The 20,564-nt window shown below is 39.3% G+C and overlaps 1 protein-coding gene across 1 annotated transcript in view; it reads left to right on the top strand.

Moving 5' to 3' along the window:
- Nucleotides 1-20,352, top strand: part of RNF11 (ring finger protein 11) — a 34,589-nt gene extending 14,237 nt beyond the window's left edge. The window contains exons 2-3 of the mRNA XM_003921569.4: nucleotides 16,679-16,848; nucleotides 18,071-20,352. Coding sequence (XP_003921618.1) covers nucleotides 16,679-16,848; nucleotides 18,071-18,242 — 342 coding nt within the window. The 3' untranslated portion in view covers nucleotides 18,243-20,352. The remainder of the gene's footprint in view (nucleotides 1-16,678; nucleotides 16,849-18,070) is intronic.
- The last annotated feature ends 212 nt before the right edge of the window (nucleotides 20,353-20,564 follow it).

The following is a 20,564-nucleotide window of genomic DNA, read 5'->3' on the forward strand; positions in this document are numbered from 1 at the left end:
CTGGGATTACAGGCGCACACCACCACACCGAGCTATGTATTTTTAGTAGAGACTGGGTTTCATCATATTGACCAGGCTGGTCTTGAACTCTGGACCTCAGGTGATCCGCCCACCTCAGCCTCCCAAAGTGCTGGGATTACAGGCATGAGCCACCATACCTGGCCAATGCTGTCTCTTAAAAAAGGAAAATGAAATAAAGAATGGAAGGAAAGTAGAGAATGTGTTAGATCGTAGAATGCAAAGATAAATAAAATGATCTCCATGTTGTCAGTGTACTCACATTCTAGAGAGGAATGTAGGTAAATGGATATAAAATGCACTGCAATAAATTTTATGAAGAGGAAAGTTTAGGGTGCTATATTTGCTCAATACTTCATTATTTTTGCTTTATTGATATTTTAAATAATACTATGAATGTTTAATAGATAAAACACTTCTTGTTTTAGAATATTTTATTAGTATATATTTTCTTAGGAATTGCTGGATCTGGCCAGGCACAGTGACTCATTCCTGTAATCCTAGCACTTTGGGAGGTGGAGACAGGAGGATTGCTTAAGCCTAGGACTTGGAGACTAGCTTGGACAACACAGTGAGATCCCATCCCTAAAAAAAAGGGAAAGAACTGCTAAGTCAGAGGATGTAAGGATTTTTAAGCTACACAATGAAACAATTGGATCATCCTAAATAATTTAAACCATGGAAAAATATGTTCCACAAGAAAGCGTACCTCTTTAGTGACCAAAATGTGGAACTGATGAATATTGAGGGGGTTCCCCCTAAAACTTTAACCCCCTTTGTGTTGACACATTCATGAAATTTTGTTGATTAGGTGTTATATATATATGTTTGTTGTTGTTGTTGTTGTTTTAGAATCAAAGAATAAAACATGGTCTCCTTGATTAGGGTTAGATACCCCTTGCCAGCTCCTTGGATGAGTTCCTTTTCTTTTTCTGTTTTTGAAATGGAGTCTCACTCTTTTGCCCATGCGTGGAGTGCAGTGTTATGATCTCCACTCACTGCAACCTCCACCTCCTGGGTTCAAGCAATTCTCTTGCCTCAGCCTCCTGTGTAGCTGGGACTACTGGCACATGCCACTATGCTCCACTAATTTTTTTGGTGTTTTGGTTTTTTTTAGACAGAATCTCATTCTGTCATCCAGGTTAGAGTCCAGTGGCAGGATCTTGGCTCACTGTAAGCTCTGTCCCCCTGAGTTCAAGTGATTCTCCTGCCTCTGCTGCCTCCCAAGTAGCTGGGAGGCACATGCCACCACTCCTAGTTAGCTACCACTCCCGGCTAATTTTTGTATTTTTAGTAGAGACAGAATTTCAGTATGTTGGCCAAGCTGATAAAGGCTCTTTGGGGGAGCTTTTGGTATTTTCAAGGAAGGGGGTCAAGCTTCATTCTTTTGCATGTGACTAGCCTGATGTGAAAATGGTTTTTCTTTTCTCATTGAATTATCTTGGTATTCCTGCCAAAGATCAGTTGTCTGTAAATGTGAGAGTACATTTCTGGATTCTTCATTTCTGTTCCATGGATCTGTATGTGTGTCATTAGGCTAGTACTGTACTGTAGCTTTTATAAGGTTTGAAATCAGAAATTGAGTCTTTTTTTGTTTTCCCTTTTCAAGATTGTTATGGCTGTTCTTAGTTCTTTGTATTTCCATGTGAATTTTAGGATCAGCTGTCAATTTTTGTAAATGAGCCAGCTGAGATTTTGATCGGGTTATTTTTTTTTTAATAAGCCTACATTGAAATATTCAATGATTGCCCAAACATTATCACCCTAAGCCCATAGTTTACCTTAGAGTTCATTCTTGGTGTTGTACATGGATTTGGCATGTATAATGACATGCATCCTCCATTATAGTATCATACATATAGTTGCACTGCTCTAAAAACTCTGTGTTCCATCTGTTCTGACAACCACTGATAGTTCTGTTGTCTCTGTAGTTTTGCTGTTTGCAGAATGTTGCATTTTTGGAATCATACAGTATATACCCTTTTCAGATTGGCTTCTTTCATGCAGTAATATGTATCTAAAGTTCCTCCATGTTTTTCATGGCTTGATAGCTAACTTCTTTCTTAGTGCTGAATAATATTCCATTTGCATTGATACAATAATTTATCCATTTGCCTACCCAAGGACACCATAGTTGCTTCCACATTTTGATAGTTATGAATAAAGCTCCTATAAACATTTGTTTGTGGGTTTTGGTTGGATGTAATTTTTCATCTCCTTTGGCAAATACCAAAGAATGATGCAATTGCTGGATAAAATGGTAATAATACGTTTAGTTTTGAGAGAAGTAGCAAATTGTCACCCAGAGCATACTATTTTGTCTTTGTTGTTGTTGTTGTTACTGTTTTTTTGAGATGGAGTCTCATTCCGTCACCCAGGCTGGAGTGCAGTGTGGCGTGATCTCGGGTTACCACAACCTCCACCTCCCTGGTTTAAGGGATTCCCATGCCTCAGCCTCCCGAGTAGCTTGGATTACAGGCATGTGCCACCGCACCTGGCTAATTTTTGCATTTTTAGTATAGATGGGGTTTCACTATGTTGGCCAGGCTGGTTTTGAACTCCTGATCTCAGGTGACCCGCCTGCTTTGGCCTCCCAAAGTGCTGGGATTACAGGCATGAGCCACCATACCTGGCCACAAAGCGTACCATTTTGCATTCCCACCAGTAGTAAATGAGAGTTTCTGTTAGCACACATCCTTGCTAGGATTTTGTGTCCATGTTTTGGATTTTCACCATTCTGATAGGTGTATAGAGGTATTTTGTTTTAATTTGCAGTTCTCAGTGCTTCTCAGTACCTCCCACCCACCTTAGGTGGTATAGGATGGCTGAGGGGCTGAAGTTGGGTAGTTCCCTTTCTCCAGGTAGGTTAAGTAAGCTCTGGTAAAAGTTTCTCCCAGAACTCTAAAAAGGTTCACTGGGTGCGGTGTCTCACGCCTTTAATCCACTGTCTCTACTGAAAACTGCCAAAAAAAAAAAAAAATTAGCCAGGTGTGGTGGCAGGTGCCTGTAATCCCAGCTGCTTGGCAGGCTGAGGCAGGAGAATCGCTTGAACCTGGGCGGCAGAGGTTGTGGTGAGCCGAGATTGCACCACTGCACTCCAGCCTGGGTGACAGAGTGAGACTCCGTCTCAAAAAAAAAAAGTTTTGCCTGAGGATAGGCTTATTAGGAGCAGAATACTCTGGCATATTTAAAATGGTTTATTTTCCCCTCCACCTCATGGAAGCACTCATGTGAGGACCTGGTAGAGGTTTTGGAGGTAAAATTCACAAAAGCGTGGGAGCCCCATATGATTGGATCCACTTAGAATTTTAATTTTAATTTTATTTGTTTTTTATTTAGTTTGTGTGTTTGTTTTGGAGATAGAGTCTTGCTCTGTGGCCCAGCATGGAGTACAGTGGCACAATCGCAGCTCACCCTCTGTCCCCCAGGTTCAAGCCATTCTTGTGACTTAGCCTCTCTTGAGCAGCTGGGATTACAGGTGTGCACCACCATGCCCGGCTAAATTTTATATTTTTTGTAGAGATGGGGTTTTGCCACATTGCCCAGGCTGGTCTCAAGCTACTAGCCTTGAGTGATCTGCCTGCCTCAGCCTCCCAAATTGCTGGAATTACAGGCATGAACCACCGTGCCCAGCCTTGACTATTTAATAGTAGCCATTCTGACTGGTGAGATGTTATCTCATTGTGGTTTTGATTTGCATTTCACTCTTTTTTTTTTTGAGACGGAGTCTTGCTTTGTCGCTCAGACTGGAGTGCAGTGGTGTGATCTCAGCTCACTGCAAGCTCCACCTCCTGGGTTCAAGCAATTCTCCTGCCTTAGCCTTATGAGTAGCTGGGATTACAGGCACCTGCCACCATGCCTGGCTAATTTTTGTATTTATAGTAGAGACTGGGTTTCACCCTGTTAGCCAGGCTGGTCTCAAACTCCTGACTTCAGGTGATCCACCTGCCTCAGCCTCCCAAAGTGCTGGAATTACAGGCATGAGCCACCATGCCCGGCTGATTTACATTTCTCTAATGATCAGTTATACTCAGAATAGCACGAAATTTACAACATCAGTTATTTCTGGAATTTTCCATGTAATATTTTCAGACCATGGTTGACCACAGTTAACTGAAACCTTGCAGTAAATGGGGACTACTGGACATCATCTTCATTTTCTTTCTTTCTTTTTTTTTAATCATCCTCTAAAATCTAGGTAGAAGAGATTCTCTTCATTTTAAAGATGAACAAATAGATTGGGCAGTAGAGCAGGGCAGCTAGGAGAAATGCATTTAGACAATAGGGATAACTGTACAGTGAGGCAGAAAATATTATAATACACTAGATTTGGCTCAAAACTAGTCACAGGAGCCTCTAGGAGTTCATTTCCAGTAGAGTCCAGCAGAGCAATGGGATAATGGAATGAAGTAGGTTATAGTGATACTGGAAGTAATCAGACTCCTTTAAAATGAATTGGGTCTTCTAAAGATGTTTCATAAATCCCAAAGGTAGAGACAACATATGGCACATACAGTGTTCCACTAAATTATCAGAAATATCCATATCTATAACACCTCCTTTCATTTGGAAGTGAACAGCCCTGCCTCAGCAAATTTCTCAAGTTAACAAAGTGTTTTCAGTGTCCCCATGTCTTTTCTATTCTCAGGTGGTGATTTCCTTTCTTTTGCCATTCTCTCTAATAGGCAATCTGTGCTCGCTAACCTTTCTCTTAAATTTATAGTGTAGTGATTACTAAGGCAACAGTTCTTATCAATTAAGGCTAATTTCAGTGTAATGTCGTCGTGTTTTATTTAGCATTACGTCCACTATGCCCTGTGCACCACTCTCTGCCCCATTTTCCTTAGACAGCTGGAAGCCTTGTTCAAAAAATGACTAGAAAAAGGATGTGTAACCCATCCTTTATGGCTTTCTTATAGTGCCAGAAACGATCCAGCCTTGTTTTATCCTGTTTACTCTAAGATCCTAAGCCAGTGGTTCTCAACTAGGATGAATTTGCTCTCTAGGAAACATTTGGCAGTCTAGAGACATTTTTTTTTTGGTTGTCACAACATGGCAGGGAAGAGGGTGCTACTGGCATCTAGTGGATAGAGAGAGCTGCTGAACATCCTGTGATGTACAGGACAGCCCCCTACAACAAAGAATTGTCTTACTAAAATGTCATTGCCCAGGTTGAGAAACTCTTCGCTAAGCAAACAATTTTCCTCTCTAACCTCAATTACGTCCTTAATTAAGTTTGTTTCTTCAACTGAAAAGTGGAGGTTATTGTGCTTTTTCAAATGGTTGCAAAGATAAATGAATTTAAGTCATGGAAATATTTAGCACAGTGTCTGACACACAGTGGCACTCTGCTGATTGAATAAGTTAGGTTTTTTAAAAAATGTGGTATAATGCAGCTTCTCATCCATCCTGATTCTCCTGCAAAAATTATCATGTTAAATGTTTTGATCCATTATTACTGTAAATCTTACATGTTATAGAAATTCCTGTATTTAGCATCAAAAACTTCCTAGAATGCCTCTTAAATATGTTTTGATATTTGGTCATGAAAGCAATGATTATCATACCACCACTGGAACAAAATCTTTTTAAATAAGAGATACCTTTTCCTGTTCTTTTCTAAAGCACTTCAGTGAATTAAAGACTGGGGAGGAGTGTAGGTCAATGTTTAAGTCAATCAGTAATTGAATATTTTCTAATGTCAAGAGTTAATAAGTTCATGATCAAAAAGCCTATGGAGGAGAAGACGTTAGAAGAATTTTAGAAACACTTAAGCTTACCCCATTCTCCTTCTGCTTTTATTTTTGTGTAGCACTTCAAGGCCATCAATAGTTGTAGTCTTAAAAGTCCCTAAAAGAAGAAATGATATTACCGTCAAGAACTAGTAAACCATACGTGAAAGGTTTGTGGATTGTTTAGATTTTTATAATGTGCCACTGTTTGCAAGGTGGTGTTAGGTGCTATGAATTAGGAGTTCGTAAGTTTGGTTAATTGGCTGAGGCCCATTGTTGATGTGTTAATTTTTTTGTGAATTAGTTTTTAGCATACAGATCCTGTACAAGATAAATTTATACCTTTAAACATTTTAATTTTTCAGTATTGTAAATGTTGTTTATACTTTTTATTTTGGTTTCCAGTTCATTGCTGGTATTTACAAGTACAACTGATTTGTGTGTGTGTGCTTTTAACCTGCAACCTTGCTGAATTCATTTGGGAGGTTTTGGTTAGAGTCCTTGGGATTTTCTAAATAGGCTCATGTCTGGTTGTCTCATTAATTAAAAATTTTTATGCATTAATATTCAATTTTGGGTATTTTCATTCTGAGGCTGATTTTCATCTAGGCCCCCTTTTAAACTTTCACAGCTTCTCCCTTTTCATCTTCACTCCCTTACCCAGAAATCACTGAAATGACTTCTGAGCAAATTATCATTTTATTTTACTGATTCAAAATTATTATCAGTTAAGTTTATTATATGCTGGAGGTAATAGAATAGTGCATCCAGAGTCTTGAATTATGTAGGACTATTTGTGTTAGTGAGCAAAGTCTGTTCTGCTTTTGGATTCTTGCACCTACTTTTTATTGATTTTTCTTTTTCTTATTGTCAGTTCTTCATCTGCTGTTAGTGTGTCTGTCCTTGAAGTACCTCTTCCTGCTTCTAATAATTTGGCATGTTGGAAAACCAGATACTCAAGCTCATCACAGTATTTTCTATTGCCTGCTAAAAGAGAGATCCAGAGGCAGTGGAGTTGAGTTAAGTAGCGTTTTCACTTGCGACTCTATTCTGGGGTTTAGATACATGGGTACCTTACATTTTTTTAAGTTAAAAATTTTTTTAAAGTTTGTAACAAATTTGCTTAATAAAGTCAATTTTAGCAGGAAATTCACATGCATTTGAGAATTGAAAGAAAGAACCTTTAATGTTGATGTAAGCCTTTTTCATATATACCTCACCACCTCCTCTGTGTTTAATTATCTGGACTTTTTTCACATTCCTAGATTTTGTTTCCCAGAAATGCTTCTCCCTTAAAACATAATTTAATTAATGCTTTGTAAGATATAAGTTCTTAATCTCAAAGTAATCTTTAGATTGAGGAGCACTAAAATTGAGGTCCATAGACCCTTTAAGGTCAGGGATAGAACTGCTTTCAGTGTGACAGATTTCCTTAGTAATCTTATGTGTTTTATTTAAAAATGTTATCTGAAATAGCTTTCATCAGATTACATAAGGTTTCTATGGCCAAAAAAAAAAAGGTTTTAAGAATCCATGAGAGACAATCCCAGAGTGAGCTCCTATCACTGCTGCCAGAAACCACAAAGCCTTTTGGGAATTCTGAACTCTGAACTCTGAGTCACAGAGTTTTGATAGGTATGTGGTATTGGAATTTAGTTGAATTCTGCTATTCCAACATTTAGGTAAATTGTCAGACATCATTAAGATTTGCAGCATGAAATGGGCCCATTTATTTACTTGTTTATTTATTTATTTATGTAGAGACAAAGTCTTGCTCTCTTGCCCAGGATGGAGTGCAGTGGCATGATCTTAGCTCACTGCAGCCTCTGCCTCCCAGGTTCAGGCGATTCTCCTGCCTCAGCCTCCCACCATGCCCTGTCGGTGATAAGATTTTTAAATAAAAATTTCCTGACTTGTCACTGTGGCTCATGCCTGTAATCCCATGAATCCTGGCTCACTGCAACCATTGTCTCTTGAGTCCAGGTGATTCTCCTGCCTTAGCCTCCTGAGTAGCTGGGATTACAGACATGCACCACCACCCCCAGCTACTATTTTTCCTAATTTTCAGTAGAAATGGTGTTTCACTATGTTGGCCAAGCTGGTCTCAAACTCCTGGCCTCGGGTGATCCACCTGCTTTGGCTTCCCAAGTAACTGAGTCTACAGGCACGTACGTACTACCACTCCTGGCAAATTTTTGTAGAGATGAGGTTTCGCCATATTGCCCAGGCTTGCATTACATGTGTGAGCCCCTGCGCTTGGCCCCAAAACAGTTTTTAATGGATGATGCTGGGACACCTGCATATAACCACATAGTTAAAGTGCAGTTGGACCCCTTTCTTACTATATGCAAAAACTAACTCAGAATGGTTTATATGCCTAAAATGTAAGAGCTAAAACTTTGTAAACCTCTTAGTATAGGACCAAGTACTTATGACCTTTGGTTTGATAGAGACTTCTTAGGATACTGAAAGTAAAAGTAACCAAAGTTGAATTTCATTAAAATTTAAAATTTGTTATTGAAAGAACACCATCAAGAAAGTGAAAAGATAATCCATAGGATGCAAGAAAATATTTGGGGTTGTTTGATTTTTGAGACAGAGTCTTCCCTCTGTCATCCAGGCTGGAGTGCAGCAGCACAGTCTTGGCTTATTGCAACCCTACCTCCCAGGTTCAAGCAATTCTTGTGCCTTAGCCTCCCGAGTAGCTGGGATTACAGGTATGTACCACCATGCCCTGCCTAATTTTTTTTCTTTTTTTCAGTAGAGGAGATTTCACCATGTTGATCAGGCTGATCTTGGAAATCCTCACCTCAGGTGATCTGCCCGCCTCAGCCTCTCAAAATATTTGTAAATCATTTGTCTGATAAAGGACTTGTGTCCAGAAGACAACAAAAAGATAATTTGCTATCAGGGAAATGCAAATGAAAATTACAAATGAGATAGCACATCTTATCCACTTGAATGGTTATAATAAAAATAAGTTTAAACAGTGATGTGGAGAAACCAGAACATTCTATTTCACTATTTAAAATACACACTTCTGTGGTTTCCAGTGTGTTCAGAGTTAACGCAACCATCACTTATCAATACAGCTCCCAGTGGGATTGTAAGATGGTGCAGGTGCTTTGGAAAAGTTTGGCAGTTCTGCAAAAAGTTTTGCGGAGTTCCACTCCTTGGTATATCTACCCAATAAAATGAAAACATGTACAAAAACTTGTACGTGAATTTTCATAACAGTATTCATAGTAGCCAAAAAGTGGAAACAACCCATGCCCATCAATGCCTAAACAAAATGGTGGTGGGCTATTCAGTGATAAAAAGGATTGCAATTCTGATAAATGCTGCATTGTGGGTGGACTTTGAAAACATGCTAAGTGAAAGGCCAGCCACAAAAGACTGCATATTAGTAGGATTCCATGTATAAGCATACCTTGTTTATTGCACTTCGTAGGTTGGTGTGTGTGTTTACACAACTTGAAGGTTTGTGGCAACTCTGTATGAAACAAGTCTATTGGTACGATTTTTCTAGGAGCTCACTTCATTTCTCTGCCACATTTGGTAATTCTCATGCTTTCAAACCCTTTCATTGTTAGATCTTTTATGGTGATCTGTGATCAGTTCTATTAGAGTGGTCTGCAACGAAACCCACACATCTGAGTAATGCTTATCTGTTAAATGTCCAGGATAGGCAAATCTATAGAGACAAAAAGCAAATTAGTAGTAGCCTAGGTCTGGGGAGTTTGAGGGAGTGACTGTTAGTGAGTACCCTTTCTTTGGGGGGTAATGAAAATGTTCTAAAATTGATAAATGATGGTTGTATAACTCTGAGCACACTGGAAACCACTGAAGTATGTATTTTAAATAGGGAAATAGAGTGTGAATTTTATCTCTAAAATGTTACGGTTAATGGAAGTCTTTTACCTTATCATGTTACTGTATTTCCTCAATGCTGAGATGTACTTTTTAAGGATGCGCTTAGTTGCTCACTCCTGGGATCCCAGCAGTTTGGGAGGCCAAGGCAGGAGGATTCCTTGAGCCCAGGAATTTGAGACCAGCCTGGGCAACATAGTGAAAACCTGTCTCTACAAAATTTATTTTTTTAATTAGCTGGGCGTGGTGACATGGGCCTGTAGTCCCAGCTACTCAGGAGGGTGAGGTGGGAGAATCACTTGAGCCCAGGCAGTCGAGGCTGCAGTGAACCAAGACTGTGCCACTGCACTCCAGCCTGGGTAACAGAATGAGACCCTATCTAAAAAAAAAAAAAAAAAATCATATTTATCAGGATGATAGATGTGATGCTGGCTTTTAAATCTCTGTAATTGTTCAGGAACTTCATCAGAGCTAATCTGGGGGGTTTTATTTTGGTCAAGATTCATAGAACGTCAGAACTAGAATATACATTGAGACCAACTATTCTAAATCCTCCATTTTATGGTCCTAAGTGTCAGTCTGGCAAAATTCAGAGAAAACATTTCCGAGTAGGAGATTGCAGCTGGGAAGAAGGTGGTGCCAGCAGCAGCTTGTAAGGATATAAAGAGAAAGATCAGAAGAGCTGGCTCTTATTTCCTACTGGAGTAAAAGATACAGCTTTTGGTGACAAGCTACATTCTTTAGTAGTGACTTTATTTTTCCTTCACCACAAACCAGACCTGTACTACTATTTCCAGCCTCAGCACATTATTTAGGCACTTCCCCATTGCATTGTTTTAGTTTCTGAAATGGTATCACATTCCCTAAATTGAATCCAACTTTTAATGTAGTGCCCTTCAGACAGACACGTTTTACATTCATCTGTTTTTGTCTTCTTGGGTTAAACCACCTAAGATTAGGGCCCAATACATTCTTGACAATATCCATCATTTTATAGATGCTTCATTTACATATTAACAGACAACTGGAATGCTACAGAGATTTTTCTCATCAGATCAGACCTTGCGGTTTTTGATGTCTGACCCTATCTTTTGGCTGGGCACGGTGGTTCACACCTGTAATCCCAACACTTTGGAAGGCTGAGGTGGTGGATTACTTGAGGCCAGGAATTCGAGACCAGGCTGGCCAACATGATGAAATCCTGTCTCTACTAAAAATATAAAAATTAGCCGGGTATGGTGGCACGTGCTTTTACTCTCAGCTACTTGACGTTGAGGCAGGAGAATTGCTTGAACCTGGGAGGTTGGATTGTAGTGAGCCAAGATCGTGCCACTGCATTCCAGCCTGGGTGACAGAGTGAGACCCTGTCTTCGCTCCTGCTTCATCATGTTTTATAATCCTGTCTTCCATTTCTATTCTAGCCCCTTCCATGCTGCTGCATTTTTCCACAATGCATATTTTAATTTTAAATTATTCCTTCTCTCCTTTTCTTAAAGGCAGATGATTTCCTGTGGATTCTTGCTCTTTCTTTTGCCTGCAGACATATGGAGAACTAAAGTATTAAGGAAAAGATTGTTTAAATTTATATGAAATGTATTTACTTCTCTGTTAATTCTATCTTTCTCAAAATTTAAACTTACAGGGCAAGCCCACGTGTGTCAGCTAATCAACAATGAGGAAATGGTAGTAAGACATTTAAGTAGATGATGGTAGAAAAGGGAAGAGAGGAAGTCAGGGATCAGGAAGGATGTCTATCTCCAGGGGCTAGTGGGGTGGTGGCGTCAGAGAAGAGCCCATATATTGAGCCCTTTATCTTGGGAAGTGCTTTACTTATCTGCTTATTTCTTAAAATACTTTTTTTTTTAATGGATTCTAGCTGTGTGGCCCAGGCTGGAGTGCAGTGGCTTGATCTCCACTCACTGCAACCTCTGACTCCCAGGTTCAAGTGATTCTCATGCCTCAGCCTTTCTAGTACAGGTATTGATCGACTTATGAACTATGCAACTTATGACCATTCAACTTTACGTCCACAGTCGCTAGCCACGACTGCTCCGCATCTGGCAGCGCAAACGTTGGCCAGCTGGGCCTACGACAGTGCGGACCAGCTTCTGGCAGCACTACCGTCTCCGCGTGCACCATTTCAACTGTACATATAGCCTACTCAACTTAACAACCAAATCGTGTTACGACTGTTCTGCAGTCCCGACCATGGTCGTAAGTCGAGCACTACCTGTAGTTGGAATTACAGGCATGTATTACCATGCCTGGCTAATTTTTGTGTTTTTAGTAGAGATGGAGTTTCACCATACTGTCCAGGCTGGTCTCAAGCTCCCTACCTCAAGTGATCCACCTTTCTTGGCCTCCCAAAAGTGTTAGAAAGGATTACAGGAGTGAGCCATCATGCCCAGCTCAGCCCAACACTTTTTTTTTTTTTAAGACAGAGTCTTACTCTGTCACCCAGGAGTGTAGTGGTCTGATCTCAGCTCACTGCAACCTCTGCCTCCCAGGTTCAAGCAATTCTTGTGTCTCAGCCTCCCGGGTAGCTGGGATTACAGGCATGCGCCATTCTGTCTGGCTAATTTTTTTTGTTTTTTTAGTAGAGATGGGGTTTTGCCATGTTCGTCAGGCTGGTCTCGAACTCCTGACCTCAAAAGATCCACCTGCCTCAGCCTCCCAAAGTGCTGGGATTTACAGGGGTGAACCACCCACCGCACCTGACCTCCAGTGTTTTAAGATAGTTATTTTGTCTGTTTTGCTGATGAGGAATCTTAACGCTCAGATGTTAAGAATCTTGCCTAAGGCCACATACATAATTAAATGCCAGAGCAGAAATTCCAGGAAATGCCTTTGCTGTTTCCGTTATGTTTCCATTATTCCATTTTTTGTTCATTAACCTAGGTAGGGGACATAGAAATTCTGAGTTTGAGAAGCACCTGGAAGTATATTTGGTTTGGTTTTGGACCTATTGAAGTTACTGTGGGATGGGTAGGTAGAACTTTGAAAGAGGCAACAACCCAGGTATTTTCACTTGGGACAATGTTGGGTGTAATTTATATCAAGTTTTCCTTTTTTATTGTTACATAATCCAAATAATTAGCCATTTCCTTTTTCTTTTTGAGACAGCAATTTTTCTTTTTCTTTTTGTTATATTTTTATTTAATCCAAATCATTAGCAATTTTTCTTTTTTTCTTTCACTTTGTGACCCAGGCTGGAGTACAGTGGCGCAATCTCATCTCACTATAGCTCAACCTCCTGGGCTCAAGCAGTCCTGCTGCCTCAGCCCTCCAAGTAGCTGGGACTGCATGTGTGCATCACCACGCCTGGCTGATTTTTGTATGATAAGACCGGGTTTCACCATATTGCCCGGCTGGTCTCAAACTCCTAAGCTCAAGCTATCTACCTGTCTTAGCCTCCCAAACTGCAAGGCTTACAGGTGTGAGCCACTGTGCCAGGCCCATTAGCAATTTTTAATAGCATATTTACAAAGTTCTAATATGTATATAACATATATTGCAAGAACATAAGTGCTTTGATTTAGATTATTCAGTTATGTAATTACGTTGAGTCCCAACTACCTGCCAGACACCGTGCTGAGTAGGTAGTAAACATTGGTAGCAAAACAGACACAGCCCCCTGCCCTTATCAGACTACCCAGATAGCCTGGGCACAGTGGCTCTCGCCTGTAATCTCCCCACTTTGGGAGGCCAAGGCTGGCGGATTGCTTGAGGCCAGGAGTTTGAGACCAGCCTGATCAGTGAGACACTGTCTCTATCAAAATCAAAAAAACTGTTGGGCGTGGTGATGCATACCTGTAATCCCAGCTACTGGAAAGGCTGTGATGGGAGGATCCCTTGAGCCCAGGAGTTGGAGGTTGTAGTGAGATTTGTTTGTATACTTTTTATCATTAGATCCATATTTAGGCCCTGAAACAGGCTAATCAGAATATTTAGGTTTTGTTTTTTGTTTTTTTCCAATTTGTTTTCAGCTGAGAATAAAACACAGTAGCTTGGCAAATACAGAGTTGGAGCACAACCTGGCACTGGCATTGGAGGTCCTCAAAACAATCCCCAGATTTGGTGATTCAATAGGACTCATGGGACTTAGTATATAATCTTATTTACAGCTATGATTTGTTACAGCAAAGAATCAAAGCAAAATCAGCTAAGGGAAAAGGTGCTTTGGTCCAAAGGGAACTAAGCACAAGCTTCCAAGAGTCATCTCCTAGTGGAGTCACACAGGACGTGCTTAATTCCTTCAACATATATGAAAGGTTTTCTGCCAGAGCCGCTCATTTGGAGACTCAGTGCCCCAGGTACTGATTAGGTACCCACTGCCTAACACATGACAAAATTTCAGATTCCCAGAGGGAAAGCAGGTGTTGAACACTGTGTAAACCATATAGTGTTTATATAGAGAGGCAGCAGATAGGGAATGGTGGGAACCACCCCCAAATCCACACTTTTTTGTTGTTGTTGTTGTTGATAAGAGTTTCTCACTGTTGCCCAGGCTGGAGTGCAGTGGCAAGATCTTGGCTCACTGCAACCTCCACCTCCTGAGTTCAAGCAGTTCTCCTGCCTCAGTCTCCCGAGTAGCTGGGATTGTAGGCATGCACCACCATGCCCGGCAATTTTTGTATTTTTAGTAGAGATTTTGTATTTTCACCATGTTGGCCAGGCTGTTGTTGAACTCCTGACCTCAGGTGAGGAGTTTCGGCCTCTCTAAGTGCTAGGATTACAGGCATGAGCCACCGTGCCCGGCTATCACATCTTTTTTAAATTGTTGTTTTTATATCCCTGTCTAATCTTCCACTCACTCAGTGTCTTTGAGCCAACAATTGAATCAAGATCCCGTTTTGCTGCCTAGAAAATCAGTGGCTCTCTAGTTATGAAACAGTTGATAACTCAGATATCAAGCCATTTTTAAACAAGTATCATGGGAATTAAAATTTAAAATTAGGCATTTGTGGTAAGAAGGGTGAGGCCACATTCATCTTTAAAATATCAGGAGATCTTAGTCATTTCCTTCCCTCTCTGGGTTTCTGAAAATTTGCATGTAAACTGAAATTAGGTTGTTGAATCATTTTAAATATCTAAAAGATACATAGAGAGTTCCTTTGTTTTAACAACAACAACAACAAAAACACCAAAGGAGAAAATACACTCGTAACATGAATTAAAAGATAGTTTCTATTTTATTCTTTAATGTTTATTAATGTTTTCCCATAAAGTAGAGCTTTCCTTTTCTGTTCTGCTTTCTGTGTTTTCTACACATATGTGAACCACAAGACTGAAGAAATCTAGCCTTTGAAAAACCCATAGTTGGAGTTTATTTGCTCTAAAACCATTTTTTAGTTTTCTTTGTTAGGTTCAAGGATTTAAGAGACCCTTTATATTATCCATAGTTGTAAACCAATTTGTTCCCAGTTTGCATGTGAATGGCAGCTCATCAAAACTGGTCAAATAGGACTGGGGCTAAGTTTCAGGAAGGTAGTCTCGACTCCAAATGGTAATTCAAGGGTAGAAGAACTCAGCTGGCAGAGATCACAGCAGAGGCCAAGAGTTTCTAGTATTCAAAGAGAATCTAGAAAGCCAAGGACGGTAGCACTTAGCAAAGCAGAGAGTCATGATAGGGAGAATCATGATGATGAGATGTTAGAATAATTCACAAATACTGGCATTTACAAAGCTCTTAGTTATCTCATGACTGTATCAACTCTTGAAAGTGGGTATTATCTCCTTTATTCAAAGACATTAAAAGACTTCGTTCAAGCAACCATAGTAAGTAGCTGAGCTGAGACTGAAATCTTATGATTTAATTCTTCAGACTGAAAATCTTACCTTCTAAGGTAGTGTTTTTCAGACTGTTATGTTGATTCTGAGGATTCTGCAGAGGTAACCAAGGTGAGGGCACGGGGATGGGGAATCTCATCCCTCCTAGGTCACACTCCATCCCAGCTTCATTCCACCAGAATTGCTCAGTTTTAAATATTACCATTATAGGCCAGGCCCCATGGCACACCCCTGTGGTCCCACTACTCAGGAGGCTGAGGTTGAAGGATTGCTTGAGCCTGGGAGGTTGAGTTTACATTAAGTTGTGTTTCTGCCACTGTGCTTTTTTTGTTTTTAAAGGCAAAGAAGCTCTTTATTGTTATTATTATTATACTTTAAGTTCTGGGGTACCTGTGCACAATGTGCATGTTTGTTACATAGGTATACACATGCCATGGTGGTTTGCTGCATCCATCACCCCATCATCTGCATTAGGTATTTCTCCTAATGCTATCCCTCCCCTAGTCCCCCACCCTCCAACAGGCCCCGGTGTGTATAATGTTCCCCTCCTTGTGTCCAAGTGTTCTCATTGTTCAGCTCCCACTTAAGAGTGAGGACATGCGGTGTTTGGTTTTCTATTCTTGTGTTAGTTTGCTGAGAATAATGGTTTCCAGCTTCATCCATATCCCTGCAAAGGACATCAACTCATCCTCTTTTATCTACCACTGTACTTAAGCCTGGGCAACAAAGGAAGACCCTGTCTCAAAAAAAAGTGGGGGTTATAAACATGATATCTTTGAGCAAAATTGTTTTGTGTAAAAAATTCACAGGATTACGAGCCACAGAATTCTAATTCCAGTACTGACAATTATTTGACTGTAGGCAAGCTTGGTCCTATAAAATGGGAGAGTTGGTCTTAGATAACATTTAGATTTATTTTTGCTATAGTCCAATCCATTAAAAAATTTTTTAAAATTATTTTTAGAGATGAGGTCTTGCTGTGTTGCCCAGGCTGGTCTCTTATGTGGAAATAGTTCAGTTAGCATTCCGTGCCAGTTCTTCAGTAAAGTCTGTGTTTATATCCTTTAGGTAGATAACTAAATGTGAATGTTTTGGTGTGTGTATGTTTTGTTGTTAAGGCAGAGTGAAACATAGTCACACCACTGTGCATCACCCCAGCTTCCTACCCTTCCCAGAGTTCCCTTTCCCTTCTATCTCTGACCAAAAAATAAAAAACAAACCTACAAAAGGTTTATTAAAAATCTTTTTCCTCTATTTTTGTATTTTAGGAACAAGTTCCAGTTCCAGTCTACCACCCAACACCTAGCCAGACTCGGCTAGCAACTCAGCTGACTGAAGAGGAACAAATTAGGATAGCTCAAAGAATAGGCCTTATACAACATCTGCCTAAAGGAGTTTATGACCCTGGAAGAGATGGATCAGAAAAAAAGATCCGAGAGTAAGTTTTAATTTGTACATTTCAAAGTTTTATTTTCAGAAATTCGCTTTTAAAAAATTTGCGTTTTCTCTTGCACTTTAGAAAGTAAGACATTTAATATATTGAAACACTTCATTTAATGCAAGGATATGTTTAATTTTTTTTTTTTTTTTTTGTATCTCTCATTACTGGCTACTAACAAGAGAATGCTGTAATGTAGAGTAATTAAGAATTTTCACAGGCTGGGCACAGTGGCTCACGCCTGTAATCCCAGCACTTTGGGAGGCTGAGGTGGGCAGATCACTTGACACCAGGAGTTTGAGACCAACCTGGCCAACATGGTGAAACCTTGTCTCTATTAAAAATACAAAAATTAGCCAGGCATAATGGCCTGCGCCTATAATCCCAGCTACTTGGGAGGCTGAGGTGGGAGAATCACTTGAAACACTTTCTCAAAAATAAAATAAATAAAAAGCTGGGCACAGTGGCTCACGCCTGTAATCCCAGCACTTTGGGAGACCAAGGTGGGAGGATCACAAGGTCAGGAGATTAAGACCATCCTGGCCAACATGGTAAAACCCTGTCTGTACTAAAAATACAAAAATTAGCTGGGCATGGTGGCTAACGCCTGTAGTCCCAGCTACTCGGGAAGCTGAGGCAGGAGAATTGCTTGAACCCAGGAGGCAGAGGTTGCAATGAGCTGAGATTGCACCACTGCACTACAGCGTGGGCGACAGAGCAAGACTCCATCTCAAAAAAAGGAAAGTTAATGAAGAGAGCTTTAACTTACAGCAGCCCAGTAAGTAGGCTGAAGTTAGTGTTTCTGATTTTACTGGTAGTTATTAAAACGAAAATTATCTTACCCTAGGATTACACTATATAGTACAAGGAAACAAAGTTGATCTAACTGATGCTTTTCTACCTAAAGTAATCCCATTCTCCTTCTCCTATAATATGTAGCTGTTTAATGAGCACACCGGTAGATGTGATCCATATGGAATCCATTTCTCTTTGCTCTGTTGATTGCTCCTAAGTCCTGCAAATTCTCAGGGTTTGAAATAAAAGACTGTGGATAGATCAATATTAAGAAAAAAGTCAGTTTGCATGCTTTGTTGATAAGATGACAGGCAAAGCCTTCAGCTGTGTTACTCAGATTAACACTGTCTTTAATGGGATTTAAAGCATTTTCCGAATAGGACACTTCTGAAAATGCCTTCTGATTTCTTTCTGTTGCTCCCAACAGGTGTGTGATCTGTATGATGGACTTTGTTTATGGGGACCCAATTCGATTTCTGCCGTGCATGCACATCTATCACCTGGACTGTATAGATGACTGGTTGATGAGATCCTTCACGTGCCCCTCCTGCATGGAGCCAGTTGATGCAGCACTGCTTTCATCCTATGAGACTAATTGAGCCAGGGTCTCTCATCTGACTTCAAGTGAACCATCATTTTTGGTGGTTTTGATCTTTTGTCACTGAGCCCAAAGAGCCAGGGATTAGGAATTAAGATCATGCACAAAAGTTTCCTAAAAATTCCTGGATGGCTGCAGATGTTGGGGGAAAAGTACGTGATATTTTAGAAACTTAGAGGGAAAAGTAGGATGGTATTTTTATGTAAAGCCTTGACCCAATGTTTAAAAATATAATTGTATTTAGATCTTGTTATTGCTCCAGTACATAGGAATTGTGTAAAGTGTTACAGCAGCTGTATTTGTTTAAATTGTGTGTATTGAAGATTAGGAAAAAGATAGTAGTTTTTTTCCTAAATGAAATAACTTTCTTCTCTTCCCCCTCCCTACCCAAATTCTTTTCTGAAGTTGCTGGCATTTGGGTCAAGGTTTTATTAAAAGCTACATTTTATAACACTGGCACACAAAAAAGTAGTTTTAAGCTTGTTTGCACAGTTCTTTTTTTCCATTGGAAATGGAATTCATTGCCTTAGGTCTTTTTAAATAGTGTATTATTATCGTTGGGGCTGGCTCTATGCTTGAAAACCAGTTTATTTATAACCTGTTATAAGTGCTATATTCTGTTTGCAGTTAGGAAATGCAGAATTCAAAGTGATCTCCTAGCTTGTAAGCAAACTGAGATGCACTATCCCTTTTCTATAAAAGTAAGTTAATGTGTCAAGAAACCAACTCTATTAAAGTGGGGTTTAATATTACCCTTTCCTATGTGTTTTACCTGATTATTTTGGTTGTTAATATGGTGATAATGGAAAAGTCAAGTAAAATTTAAAATATTAAGAATTCTGATTTATTGAGATTGAATTATACCACCACATTTATGTAAAAATGAAGGTGGCACTGTGGTGGGACCTAATGAGAAATAGTTACTCAGTTGTAACAATTTTGATTTCTCTTTCCTGTGACCTCTTCCCTCTTGTCTTGAACCATAGCAAAAGGATACTGCATCTCTCATTACTGTAGTGCTGAGGTTATTGAAGTTCTATAAAACACATCTCAGTCTCTGTTTCTTGGAAAGGAATCTATTACATCCTGCTAGCTGACTGACAGAACTAAGCAGGGAGAATAAAGATAATTGTATTTTATGTTTTGCACACAAACGCAGAATTTGTATAACCACATGACTTCATAGTTGTGATCTCAGAAAAGAAGGAATTTCTCCTTTGTTTCTTGCAGTTAATGTAAGAATACTTTAAATCTCTAAGCTTCTGAAGTGTTAGAGGTAGAGATGGTCTAGTAAAGATGTAGTAGTAATGTTTTATCCATTTAGCATGTGTTTATTTTTTTCGTATGTACTCAAAGGTGACATATTCACCTTAGTGATATTACAGCTTAAAAAAAAATCATTCATTAGCAAAAGGAAAAGTGGTCTCAACCTAACATCAGAAGTGTTTATTATTTTATATTGAGTTAAATATTGGACTCTAACACTTTCCCACATACAAAACAGTGTCATGAAGTTTCTTCATAATTGCATTATAGAGAAATGTAGTATGTCATTAAGTACTTTGTAAAAATTTGACATTCAACTGTAGTATCCATACGTTGGTTAAATTTCCTTATGAGCCCCATGATGGAAAGACTTAAAGATGAATTTGAGAAAAATTGCAAGAAATTAGATTATCGGGTTCTGTTAAATTGTTACATGTATCCTGCTTAAACTTCTGTTTATTAATTTATATCCACCCAATTACATAAAGCAAATTTGGAGGAAACAACTAAAGTTGTGCAATATTTTTTGTGATAATTGCTTTTTTCATTCTTGTGTTTTCTACTTAAACATGATGTCTGTCATCAAGTATTATTAGTCAGACTTTCTTTTTTTCTAGATTGTTAAAATTGGTAAATGAACGTATTTTAAAATCATCTTTCACGTTGCAGTTAGTCTTTCTTTTCATTACAAGTCTTTGACAGAAGTTTGGTAATACTGAAGGAAGTAGCATTGGGCAGAATGTGTCTTTTTTAGGCACTTTGTATTATTCTCAACCTACAATGTTAAGAACCGTCAATTTTGACTTTTACTAAGTTGTTAAATAAAGTTATAATACAGCTGTGAAGGGTTAGAGTTAATTACATAAGTATTCCCCATATCTTTTAAAATAGTTGTGTATGATAATTATTTTAAAATATCTCTAGGTGTATACATACGTGAGTGTGTGTGTGTGCGTGTGTGTATACACACACATTTGTGGGAAGTATTTTCTGTTGTTTGGCATTTAATATCATGTAAACATATACTTAGGCTTGATAGCATCAAAGTTTCTAAAAC

This window comes from Saimiri boliviensis, chromosome 11, assembly GCF_048565385.1.
Source record: "Saimiri boliviensis isolate mSaiBol1 chromosome 11, mSaiBol1.pri, whole genome shotgun sequence".
Lineage (NCBI taxonomy): Eukaryota > Metazoa > Chordata > Mammalia > Primates > Cebidae > Saimiri > Saimiri boliviensis.